The sequence below is a fragment of the Pyrgilauda ruficollis genome, unplaced genomic scaffold (assembly GCF_017590135.1).
Source record: "Pyrgilauda ruficollis isolate IOZ18807 unplaced genomic scaffold, ASM1759013v1 scaffold127, whole genome shotgun sequence".
In the NCBI taxonomy this organism is placed as follows: domain Eukaryota; kingdom Metazoa; phylum Chordata; class Aves; order Passeriformes; family Passeridae; genus Pyrgilauda; species Pyrgilauda ruficollis.
The window spans coordinates 746,614-759,312 of NW_024511099.1; the positions used below are offsets into that span (position 1 = coordinate 746,614).

A 12,699-nucleotide genomic window follows, 5' to 3' on the forward strand; every position below is an offset into this window, starting at 1 on the left:
AAAGCCATTTTACTCCCTTGAACAGACCCTCAAAACCAAACCTCCCCAAATCCTCTGGGACAGGAGCCACACACATTAGTGGGCCCAGAGAAACAGGGTGTCACTGAGGTGAGTGAACACCTGGAAGTCAGGTGACAGCATCACCCATCCTTTCCCATTTAAAGTAAAACCACCAAGCCCCTGACCCTGAGATGAAGCCATAGGATTTGATCCTTCAGAAGAAACACCAACAAGCAAAGGAAACATCTTCTGATTTTTATTGATTCCACATGAAGGAACAGTGATGTCCCCACAGCACCGAAGCAGCTGAGTGGGGCACAATCATCCCTCCTCCAGGTGGGAGGCAGCTGGAAACCAACAGCTTCAGAAAATGACAGTAAAAGGGATAAAATTTATCCTAAATTAGATAAAAATGCAAAGAACTAATAATATTTCAGTTAACATCAATTTTTAAATACATCTGCACATGAATAAAGGTGTCAATAAGTTAAAAAGCTCTGTGAAATCTGAAAATGCAGGATTTCTAGGAAATAGAATTTCTTGCTGCATCTTCTGGACTCTTGTACGGCCAGTGTAACCTCTGTCTGCCTGAACACACAAAAGCAACACTGGAGACACTACCCTGCTAGATCTTAAAATATGAAATACTGAGCAGTCTTTGACAGGAACAATTCTAAATAGTCTAAATTTTTTTTTTCTACAGAGACTAAACAGATAACTTACTGATGGTATTAGAAAATTAACAGACACAAGACTTGTAAAAAATAATTTAAGCTTCAAAAGTAGTCCCTGAGAAAGGTTTTGAAGGACTTTTATAAAATTCCTTTGAGGATTTTTATAAAATTCTTTTGAGGATTTTCATAAAATCCTTCACAATGTAAATCTCTTATGTAGAACATATATTTTAATGGTATTTTATTAACACACTGTATAACTATAATATAACTCATCATGTAACTATAAATATTAATAATAAGCCCTGTAGTGATCACCTGGGGCAGGACCCCTGCACCAGCCATGACTGGGTGGTGTAGAGGACAGGGAGCTCTGCTCATCTCCCACAGCTTGACAAGGCATTCCATTCTTTTTCCAGGAAAACAATTTGCTGGAAAATGCAACCTAAGCTGTATTTTGATCAGTTTATGTGATCTTGTCAAACATGGGCCCAGCAGTGGCGGTGAGGTCAGCGAAGGGCTCGGGCTGCCGCAGCTCGAGGACCTGGTGCTTCTTCAGCACCAGGAAGATGTAAAATGTGGCTGCAGCTTCTTTCCGGTTGTTTCTCCGGCAGAGCTCCCGGAAACTGAAGGAACACACGCCTGATCTCTTCAGTTGCTGTGTGAGGGAAATGAGAAATCAGTCAGGTCAGCTTCTCTACCAGTAAAACTGGAGCCCATGGAGTCCAAACAGAGAGCACTGCATAGAGGGAATATCTCTGCCTGAATGCCTCAGATAGGATCCAATCTCCATAGAATCATGGAAGAACACACTGGTTTGGGTTGGAAGGGACCTTAAACACGCCTTCAACCAGACAAGGTTGTTCCAAACCCCATCCAACCTGGCCTTGAACACTTCCAGAGATGGGGAGCCCACAACCTCTCTGGCTACATTCCATCTGTGATTATAGAAGTGACTCTTAGTATTTTAACACCATAATAGTGTTGGTACTTATGTGTGTTACTAAAATCTACAATTCCACTGAATTCCATTACATCAGTGGAGTGCTTCCATCATGCTTTGTGATTGATAACAATAAATATAATTGAGCAATTCTTTGGGCTCAGTTATCTCTTGTTTTTTAAAGGCTGTATTCAGGTGTAAATATTTATTTACTATTTGCACAGAACCTTTGAAATACATTCAAGAAAAAAAGCATTCAGAAAACTCTAGTAATTCCAGGAGCTGTGGAAAGGAACACCACACATCAAGCACCCAGAAGTCTGATTTTCCACAGAAATACCAAAAAAAGCACATGCTGCCAGTGAAAGGCAGAGACACAATGGACAGTAGGAAGAAGAGCTTTTCTAACATGGTCCAGCTGAAATCAACACCAGCTTTTGGTATCTAATAACAAAATCCAGCACTGGTACCTGTAAAGCTCTTTGTAGCCGAAGAGTTCTTTTGCCCCATCTTATTTCTTCATTGTCTTTCCCAGTCGTTGTTTGCTCCTTGAGAGGAAGTAAACAGGAAGTTAGTCAGGGTGTGGAAAAAGTCACACACCACGAGAAAAAGGACAGGAGTTCCAGGCTGAAAATCCAGATGGAGCTGGATATCTGGATGGCCAAACTCAGGGAATCTGGAGCCTCTGACACCTCTGTGCTCATACAAGGCTGTGTGGAACAAAGGAAAGAACCTGTGTGCTTTGTTCTGTAGCTCAGGTGCAGCATAGACATGGTCCCAGTGAGGCAGCTCCACAGCCAGGTACTGCTCTGTGGGACTTGGATTCTGACAGCATTTGGACTGGCCAGGAGCTTAAAGAGATATTCAAATATTTGGCTTGGGATTTTGGGCTTAACCTCTGAAGCCTGCAGCTCACTGCCCTGGTTTCAGAGTACCTGAGCATCCTCAGAACCAGCAAGGTTGAAGAAATTATTTCCTTCTCACAGGAAGCAAAACTCCCTGTAAGTTCATGATGCTTTTTTTTTAAGAAACAGGGTTCTCTTCTGAAACAAGGCAAGGCCATCAGCTTAGGACACTCACCTCTGACACCTCCACCTGCTGTGCTTCAGCTTCCTGGTTCAGGGAATTTTTTGAGCTCTCGGAGAAAGCTGCTCCATCCTCCTGTGAACATGAAAAAGACAATCACTAGTCCTGACCATTTATGCACACAGTGCAATTCTCTTTACACAGTTCTGCTCAAAGAATTCATTGTAATGAAGTTTTTCCAAATGAGTTAATAGCTGCTATTTCTACCATGTCTTTCCGGATACAGGGAAGGACCTTGCTGCAGGATTTATCTAAAGATGAATTTAAACCTATGGGCAGAGTTCAGGCATGGAGCACATATTTTCTGATGCCAATTTCATCACTTTTCAACATTAGCTCCAATTTCATCACTTTTCAACATTAATGAGCCTCATATTCTCCAAAGAATACCATTTAGCAGAAGTGAAGATGGAAGAGATATTTCTTAAGTATTTCCTCAATATGACACACAAAATATAAGTTTTATCCTTTATAAAGATTATATTTGTCTCTTCAGTACAATATTTCATATTTAATATTAAGCTCTCATTTATACATAGTGATTAAACTGTAATCTATGCTGATTAATAAACATTTTAATTAATCATTCATTCATTGTGGGAGTCTACCAAATTATAAATAAACTTTCATCACACAAGCTACTTAATGCTCTCTTGACTGTTTTTAGCATCCTTTCCAAACATTAGTAATTTCTGAAATGGAACCTTAGCAAAAAGGGGAACCAATAGGCACACTTAGGTCTCTAAAACTGAGGAAAACTGCTCACTATAATTTCACCACAGTTGTCATTGCTTTCATTTCTGTCATTCTGTGATGTCAATGTAAAGGAATCATTTCTAATTTTTCTCCCAGTCTCGGAATGAGCTGGCTTCTGCAGGTAACTTGTCTCTTCTTCTGGCAGCATCTCTGTATTAATAGAAAACCAAGGTTGAAGAGGAAATTACTGTGAATCACCATCCTTAAAAAAAAAAAAGCCCCACTGAAAACCAAAAATCACACACAAGTTCACAGTCTTTGAGGGGAAGAGCCAGAATAAGCAAATATTGAAGAAACATCATTCCCAACAGGAGCATGGAAGAAGAACCTTCCAAGGCAGGTTTTCTTTTTCTGAAAGTTGACCTTTATAGACTCACAGGAGGTGGGTTTGTTAATTAATTTTTGAGGCAGGTTAGGTTCCCAGCAGAGCAAAGGAATGAAAGTGGATATATCCTTCTCAGAAGGTCTAAAATGGAACATTTCTTCTTGCCTGACATTAACCAAACACATCTTCCAGATAGAAGTAGAACTATTTACATTAATTTGGAATTTTGGAGAGAAGTTTGATTAAGCTTAGAACAAGTGGGAAGCTATTTTTTTAAATAATATTGAAAAAAACCCCACAAGCAGCTTTACCCAAATCTGCAGTTTCAGAGATAATTAGAGAAACCAAAGATGAAACCAAAAATATCTTCTTATGCCACAAGGAAGAAAAGACCTGGATTTCATTTAATTTCTAAGAAACAAAAGAACAGCAAAGTAGTAATTTGTGTAATACTGCACACTAACACCTCTTGTGTCTCTCAAACACTATGTAGAATAGAAAATACTCTCAAACAGCTAATTCTTCACAACAGAATTAAAATATTACCTGTAGTATCTTGCTCTTTTCTCGTTTCTTTCATTTCAGACACCCTCTGTATTCCATTTGCTCTCATCTTAAATCTGTCAGTCTTGAAGCATTTTTCAAACAACTGAAAATAATTATTTTTTGTTTGCTTTCAGAATATCATGTCAGATTATTTACAAACATCAACACAAAATATGAGTACGAGCTGTATGTTAATGACTGCAACCCAGAATTTCAGTATTTGAATTAGGTCACTCTGAAAATCTGCAATTTTTTTGGGTTTTTTTAAGCAATAGCCTTCTGCAGCTCTGACATGAATTCCGTGAAAAAAAAAATAAATATTTAGGAGCAGCTTGAGTCATTTTTCTTGAAGCCAGCCAGTAAGGAAAGATGAAAGAAAAAAACATCTGCAGTTTTCATCTTCTTAAAGAGCAAGTTGTAATTCTGCAGCTGGACTCTAAGTGGTGAAGCTGCACTGCTGCAGTGAACCCTTCCAAATCCATTAGCAATATTCTACTAATAATGTCTGATGTACCTTTAAAGTAAATGTAAACAAAAGATATCTCAAACTGATTACAAAGAAGAAATAAACCAGAAAACAATACAACAAAGGAGAAGGTATAAAAGAAATGGACAGAAAAGTAAAAAGTTGTGTCTCAGTAGAAGATCAGTCAGGCACCAGTGTGTGAAATGAAACATCAGCTCTCATGTTCCTTTTGTAATTTTTCTCTTGTTGGAGTGCAGGAGGTTAAGGCTGTGACCCCACAGATGATGAAACCGTTAGTGGTGAGTGTGCAAACCATCAGGTGTCCAGCTGACCTGTACTCCAGAGCAATGCTCAGTGCACACCTGCAGCCAGCCCCAACTTCAGATCAAAGAGAGTCTGCAAAACCGCTCTCAGTCAGATCCCAGCTCGGCAACAATCCTGGAACCTACACAGTGGCATAGACTCCACAAGGAACTGATGTTTACCTTTTGCAGCTGAGCATGAAGCATAGGCTGTGTAGAATGGGACAGGAGTTTATCCACACCTCCCCACTCCTTCCACATCATTGTTTTCTTGGTTGGGGGAGCGAGGTCCAGCGTGGCCAGGAGGTCAGTGCAGTTGGTGAGCTGCTTGTAAATGGTTTGGCAGCTGAGCTCCTTCTCTACATCCACCAGCAGCTTCCTCTTTCTTTGTTTTTTCTTCCTCTGGGTGACAGCTACATAAAGCAAGTATTAATAACAAGTCTTAAGGTCTATTCCTAGGATATTACATACACAAAATCAACCATTGAATCAACCTGGCTGCTGACCTTCTGAACACTGCCTAGACTTGAAAATCAAAGTACAAGTGCACAGGGCATTCCTTCAAAAGCTTCTATGAAGTTTTCACTCTTTGTACTCTTTTACTGGAAATTCCCTTATGTTTAATTGTGGAAGACAAATGATAAAGCTCTTTTAATAAAGAGCTGGGTACAGGACAACTTAATGAGAACACATGATAGAGCAACAAGACTGAATAAGCTGTCTTTAATCCATGAGGAAGTTAAGTGCTCCAGGAACTGCTGATGCACTCAAGAGGTTTCATTACCTCATAATTAATATCTGTATTTGTCAGTTTAATCCTTTAGCAATTTAATCAAAATGTAAACACAAAAGAAAGACACAGATTAGTTATATAGCCATAACTTCCTGGATATTATTTGGGCAGGCCGGAAAATTCCAATATTGTAAATATTGCTGTCAACATGAGCTTGCTTATTCATAAACAGCCACCAATGTGACAGGGGACATTTAGATTTTCTCTGCAGAGGAAATGTAATACTCTTCACCTTGGATCTTGTTAAAAGTACACAAACCAATGTTTTCCAAAGGCTTGAAAGTTTTAGGATTGTGATTTTAAATATAAAAGTCACTGTGACTTTTATATTTAAGATGTGTGACTGGCAATTAAAGTTTTTCAGGTGAATCTTCAGTACCACCCCGGAGGCCAAGCTTGCAATGCTACCAGAGCTGAAAAGCATCAAAACTTCATTTGGTACATGGAAGAAACTACAAGCAGAAATTCAGGCAGCTGAGATAAATAACCTGACACTGGGTTTGTATAATATTTACTGTAAAAAGGAACTCTGACAGCAGGAGCAGATGAAATCTAAGGTGGGAATAATCTATATTGCAAGTTTTCACTACTAAGAAGCAAACCAAAAAAGTTAATGCAAACATTCACCAGAAGCTGACCAACTTCTGACCTGTATCATCAACTGGCTCAAGCACAAATCCTTCTTCCTGGAACAAAAGGATTGTCTCACTCTTTGTGTGATTTCCATCCTCTGCGGTGGTGTCTCCACAGTTGGACTCAACTGCAAGAAAACCCAGCAAATAACCCAAATTTAAAAAAAAAAACAAAACCAATATGGACTAATTTCTCAATCACATGACAGACAACAATATCAGACAAAAACAGCAAGAAATAGGAAACTGTGGTTTTGTTTATAATCTCACTTATGTTCACCAGTTCCTTCTCATACTCTCATACTCTACACTTCCCTTCACTGATCCCAGAATGACCAGGCCATAGCAGAGACAGAAGAACTGATCTGGAGAAATGCCCACACAACAGAAATTGTTTAGGGGCAAAGGTGTTTAGTTTCAATCCCTATCTTTTCCAGTTCCAGGCAAGTGGGGACATCTCTGTCAACAGAAAAGGAACAAGTAGCACCAGCAACAGAGCAAGGAGAGGCAAGAGCCACTCTATCCTTTAAAGCTGTTCCAGAATTCTCTGTTTTAAACTAACACTCTGATGAGGGAGTAAGGATTTAAGACAGCAAAAATTTCTCAGAAATAGTTATCAAAGCTTAATTTCTTTAATCAGTATCAAACCAAAAGAAGACTAACAACACCTTTATGAGTTACTTAAGTGTAATTTGTTGCAGAAATATGAAGCCAGAAATAGAAGCACAGAATTGTTTCTGTTGGAAAAGACCTTTTAAGCTCTCACTAAGAAAGTTCACTGTTACAGGACAGCCTTATTTGGGTTTCTTTCCCCCTCAAAAGGGACATCATGCTGTGAGCAGCAGGGTGGACCAACAGCATATCCAACAGGATGTCACATGAAGGTGTTTCTAAGCAATGTCAAGCTACAAAGCTACAAATTTGGAATCCTTAAATCAAACAAAATTATCCTAAAATGGTGGATGTTTAGGAAAAAAAAAAAAAAGCAAAATAAATGAAGAAAGGAAAAAGGCACAAGGATACTACAAAAAGCTGAATGTGAGTGACATTAGGCTTTAACAACAGGAACAGAGGGTTTATGTGAGATGGAGCAGACACTGCAAACTCACTGGCTGTGCTGTTCTCTGGCAGATCTTGTGACAAAGGACGTGCTTCCTCCACATCAAGAATGTCTTTATCTAGGACATTTTGCTCATCTCTCAACAAGATTTCTTAAATACAAAGCACATAGTTTTAATCATTCTAAGCCTTAGTAGTAATGAAATAGCCTGACACAGCCTAATGTTCGTCAAGGTTAACACTCTGCAAAGAAAGCAAGCTCAGCTTCTGCAGATGGCTGTCAGTGGTACGGCTGTCTGCAACAGCACACAAAGGAGGGGATTAGCCACAAGTTGGAGATTTCCACCTTTTTTTTTTTGTAAATATGGCCTTGATAGTGTTAACAGGTATCAATCTGTAAGGTTTACATAAAAGCCATAATGATGTAGAAACTACTTTGCTGCCTTTGTTATTACAATAGTAAGGATAAAAATGCTATACTATTTCAGCTTTGAAAACAGAAATTAAATTGTTAAACATTAAGCATAAATTTAATGCCTTTAATTCTAAAATAATGAAATACAGCCTTTAAACCAATTTGACTTGGCAGTGTCTAAGTGATCATAGACTTAGTAACAGGTAGGAAAAATATATGTACGAAAACAACAAATAACATAGGACTTATGTTTGACAACAATCGCTTTGGTGCTGTCTTGACTGTTTTCCTGTAAGAATAAAAATATTTGGACAGGAACCAATTCTGTTTGCCTGTGGCAAACCCTACCAATCATATCTACAGCATCTTCCTCATCCCCAAAATGGTCGTCCTGGAAGCAGTAAACATCTTCGTGCAGCACAGATTTGTCTCCGCTGGTGCTGGCTGAGTTGGGATCGGCCACCAGACTGTTACTGCTCGTCAGGACACTGCCCTCAAAGAAGCTCTGTCTCCTCAGTGCTTCTGCTTCTTCATCTGAGGGAACACACAATTCCTCATCCCTCATCTGCGTGAGTTTTGTAAACCCAGATGTATAAATTTCCTAATTTTTCAAGTCATTTTTAAAGGATTGCAAGACATCCCATACCTCAAATGGAATAAAGAATAAACAATGTTATCTAATTTAGTAAAAGCAGGAAATGTTTGGTTTGGTTCTCAGTCTCTGACACCAGATTATATTGCTCACACAAAAATTTAAACCTAACACAGCATGATAGGCCAATCAGCAAAAGCATGAAACAAAAGGACCTTTAATCACAGCTTTTTTACATGTGGAAAGGGCTCACATAAAAGTTTCACATAAAACACACTTCCCCTTTTGAAATATCTCCAATTTCTCAACTTCTCTCACCAAAGTTTCTCTCACAGAGAAGTATACTGCTTTCATAATCCTCAGTAAGTGTGATTTCTTCAGCTCTGCTCTGATTCAAGGTAAAATGTTCAGCAACGTCAATGGCCCTGATGAAAAAAATATAAAAATACAGAGTGAACTGAAACTCATTGAGCATTCAGCTGGAATGTGAAAACTTGTTTCTACACAGCCTTCAGTCCTGGCATTTTATCACAAGTCCCCATATTTCTCCACTCCCTTTTGCCAGTAAACTTAGGCTTTTGTGATTTTGTTCCCATCCAAGCCCTGGTACCTACCAGACCCTTGTCAGAAGGCAACTAATTAGTGAAACATCTTTTAAATCAAATTACACAACTCTTTGGGCAGGTAGAAAAGGCACCTTTACAGAGTCAGCACACTGAGGCACTTGAATAAAGTGTATTACATTGCAGCTGTACTTACAAAATAATAAACCCTTACTGATCCCATCAAACTGTATTTATGAGGAGGTGCAGAGCAACCCTCAGTGGAAATCTCTTGTCCTGGACCTTTGGGGCATCAGAGCCATCAGAAACATGATTTAGCCTCCTGTTTTTTATCAGTTTTCTACATTAATGCTGCTTTGTGTCAAAAAAGCCTAAGAAATATGCTGGCTTTTTCTCAGGAGCCAGGCTGACTATTGCTGATAAAACACCCCAGCCCCAGAGAGCAGTGGAGCAGAAACAAAACGAAGTTACCCAGTGGAACAGTGCAACACTGTGTGGTTACTGGCCACATCTTTCAGGATTAATACTAATTTTTATCTCTTCTCTTGAGGTTCAGAAAGCTGTTTGCATCCTTCACTCAGACAATTTAAAATCCTGAAGTCTAAGTTCAAGACTTTATTCCATTGTGAAAGTCTGTTGATTAAAGGACTGAGGAAAACTACCAAAGCACAATGCCTGTGGCTGTAGCCTTGTAGAGCTCAGAATTTAGGAGGATTCAGTTATTAAATCAAAACAGCCCAATCTGAGTCTCGATCAGATAACAGCAAATAAAGCTTTTACTTCTGGGAATTCTAAAAAAATGAATAAAACTAGGGAAGCATTTACTTTACATCTGGTAGTGGTGCTTCAAAATCATGAAATTCTTCAGGTAATGTAATGGACTGATAAGCAGCCTCAAAGTTCTCTTCTGGAAGGTCAAGAAGCCCTGAAATAAACAGACAACATAACAAAATAAGTATCAATAAAATAAAAGTAGTGTTCTCTCCCATGTAGGTATAATAAGTCTATAAACCTGTCAGGAGGGACTGCTGCCATTCTAAATCACAGAATGGTAAAGCTTAGGCACCCAAAAGTGGAATTTCAGTTTCCATGTCCTTAAGATGATCTATTTTTTACAGACAGATACAAAAGAGTCTGCTGCAACAGGACCTGAAATATGTAAGTACTTGTGTTGCTGAGCAGCTGCTTTAAGTCCCTGGAAGCTTCTCCCAGCTGATGTCTAGCCTAGAGTTTTTCACAACACTGCAAATGAACCACTGTGTTTTCCTTTCCTCTGCTCTGTCTCCATAACACTGTTCTCCAGCATCAAATAATTATGTACTCAGACTGCCAATTACTTGGGAATCAGAGAATCCTGGAAAAATTCACGTGAGGAGGGATTTCTCAAGGTCGTCCAACCCAACCTTTTGCTCAGAACAGGGTTAATTTCTAAGTCAGATCACTTTTGTCTATTTCTGTTGATGGAGATTTCACAGCTCCCTGAACAGCCTCTTTCAGCATTTTACCACTCCTGCTGAGATTCTTCTCCCCCCTTCTGTCTAAGTAAAGTCTCTGTTGCTGCAGTGGTGAATGTTGTGTGTTCCTGAGCTGTGTGCTACTCTCCGAGTTGCTATAGGATCTATCTCCAAAATAGCCACAAGTCATGGCCGGTGGATTTCAATTGCATATTAAGGAAAATTTCTTCACTAAACGGGTTTTCAAGCCCTGGCACAGGGTAATGCTGGAGTCACTATCCCTGGAGGGATTTGAAAGACGTGGTATTTGGGGACGTGGCTTAGTGGTGGCCTTGGCAGTGCTGGGTGAACAGTTGGACTGGGTTTTGGAGGGCTTTTCCAGCCTAAATGGTTCTGTGATTCTATAATTCTGTGATCATATCCTTGAGAATAATGCAGAGTAATTACTGACTATTTTGCAAACAGACCAGGTCACAAAGCACATTAAAACTGGCAGTAGACACTGGTATTCTCAGGCTTTTTTTTAGACAACAGTGCCTCCCATTTATTGCCTAAGTATGACAAACACAGAGGCTGTTGGAAAAGGCTCCAGTCATCTCAGCTCCCTTCTCCCTGTCTGCATGGCTAGAGCTCAAAACACTGTCAGGTCTGGCACTGACACTGTTAGACATGTTGTTGGTGTCATCAGAAATTAAAATTAATTATCTAGCAATGGAGGCTGAACTCCAGCATCTTCTTGTAAGCCCACTTAAGATACTGCTTCTGTTAAGGGAGTCAAAGACCTGAAATGGCACTAAATTAAGCCAGACCAGCAGTAGGCGCTAGTACATTCAGTTTCCTTTGGGGTCAGTAATGTGTATTGAACAGAAATATCAAAAAATTAACTTTTAAAATGAGAGGACACAGATGAAAAAATTCTGAATTTTGTGTATACCTGGGCGAAAGGCTGTCTTCATTTTGGTCAGAGCTTCATTGCAGTCTGCCAAGAGGTACTTTGCTTTCCTGTTGTAAATCCGCACCACCCCCAGGAGTAAGTGTCCAGAGGTTCGCAGAGCTATAGCAAACTGTGAGGATTTATATTAAAAAAAAAGTTGTTCAGGAGTTAGTATTTTTGGCAAAAACATTAAAATGTTACACAGCAGTAACAGAGCTCTCTGCGAGAGGCCAACACCTCCACCTCCAGGACTCTCCAGGAGATCCCTCCTCATGCCACAGCCTACCTTTGGGGAGAGGATTTTTTGTACAGTGGCCTCTAAATTGCACTCAAAGATATGTGCCTTGGTGAGCTTCTTCTCCCAGTGGGCAGCCAGCCAGATTTTGGCCAGCGGCCCTCGCTTGTTGATGAGCAAATGGACGTAGAACATGGTGCCTGGCCAAAGGTCCCAAGGCAGCCCTGACAAAATTCCCTGAGCTCTTCCCCTTGCAACAGGAGATGGGTCCTGGGGCAGCAAGTGGGATTAGGGATTTAATGGAATCTGAGGGGATGGGGGACCCAGCTGGCTGCTACGGGGAAGGGGGAATTTAGTGCGATCTGAGGGGATAGAGGGACACAACCAGGCACTGAAGGGGATGAGAGGATTTATGGGATGAGGGGACAGGGCACCCAGGCAGATATTGAGGGGATGTGAGGATTTAGTGGGATCCAGAAGGACTGGGATCACCCAGCTGGGCGCTGAGGGAATGGGAGAACCCTGAGAGCACTGAGGGAATGAAAGGATTTAGCAGGACCCTCAGAGGGCAGGCAGGGGGGATTTGGCGGGATCCTCAGAGGATGGGTCAGGGTGGATTTAGTAGTGCCTGAGGGGACAGAAGGATCCAGCCAGGCCCTGCGGATTTAGCAGGACCTGAGGCGATGGGGTGACCGAGACGCTGAGGGGACAGGGGGCCTGAGCAATGCCAGGAGGGACGTGTTGGATTTAGCGGGATCCTGAGGGATAGATGGGCACAGCCGGCCGTGAGGGGCCCTGCGGGGATGAGGAGCCCCGGGGGCCGAGGGGGATCAGCAGGCGCTGAGGGGGCTCGGCGGGGCGGGCGGACCCTCCTCAGGCCTCAGCCGCGGCTCAGCCGAGGGCGGGAAGGCGCCGGGGGCTGGG

At 41.0% G+C, this 12,699-nt stretch overlaps 1 protein-coding gene across 1 annotated transcript in view; it reads right to left on the bottom strand.

Moving 5' to 3' along the window:
- Positions 1-353: 353 nt before the first annotated feature.
- The window catches only part of RAD21L1 (RAD21 cohesin complex component like 1), a 17,148-nt gene continuing 4,802 nt past the window's right edge, over positions 354-12,699 (bottom strand). Inside the window, exons 2-13 of the mRNA XM_041458333.1 lie at positions 11,541-11,670; positions 9,978-10,077; positions 8,908-9,014; positions 8,346-8,531; positions 7,633-7,734; positions 6,541-6,651; positions 5,282-5,511; positions 4,331-4,433; positions 3,470-3,609; positions 2,698-2,778; positions 2,088-2,165; positions 354-1,332 (exon numbers count right to left, since the gene is read on the bottom strand). Of these exons, the coding sequence (XP_041314267.1) occupies positions 1,141-1,332; positions 2,088-2,165; positions 2,698-2,778; positions 3,470-3,609; positions 4,331-4,433; positions 5,282-5,511; positions 6,541-6,651; positions 7,633-7,734; positions 8,346-8,531; positions 8,908-9,014; positions 9,978-10,077; positions 11,541-11,562 (1,452 nt within the window). The 5' untranslated portion in view covers positions 11,563-11,670 and the 3' untranslated portion in view covers positions 354-1,140. The remainder of the gene's footprint in view (positions 1,333-2,087; positions 2,166-2,697; positions 2,779-3,469; positions 3,610-4,330; positions 4,434-5,281; positions 5,512-6,540; positions 6,652-7,632; positions 7,735-8,345; positions 8,532-8,907; positions 9,015-9,977; positions 10,078-11,540; positions 11,671-12,699) is intronic.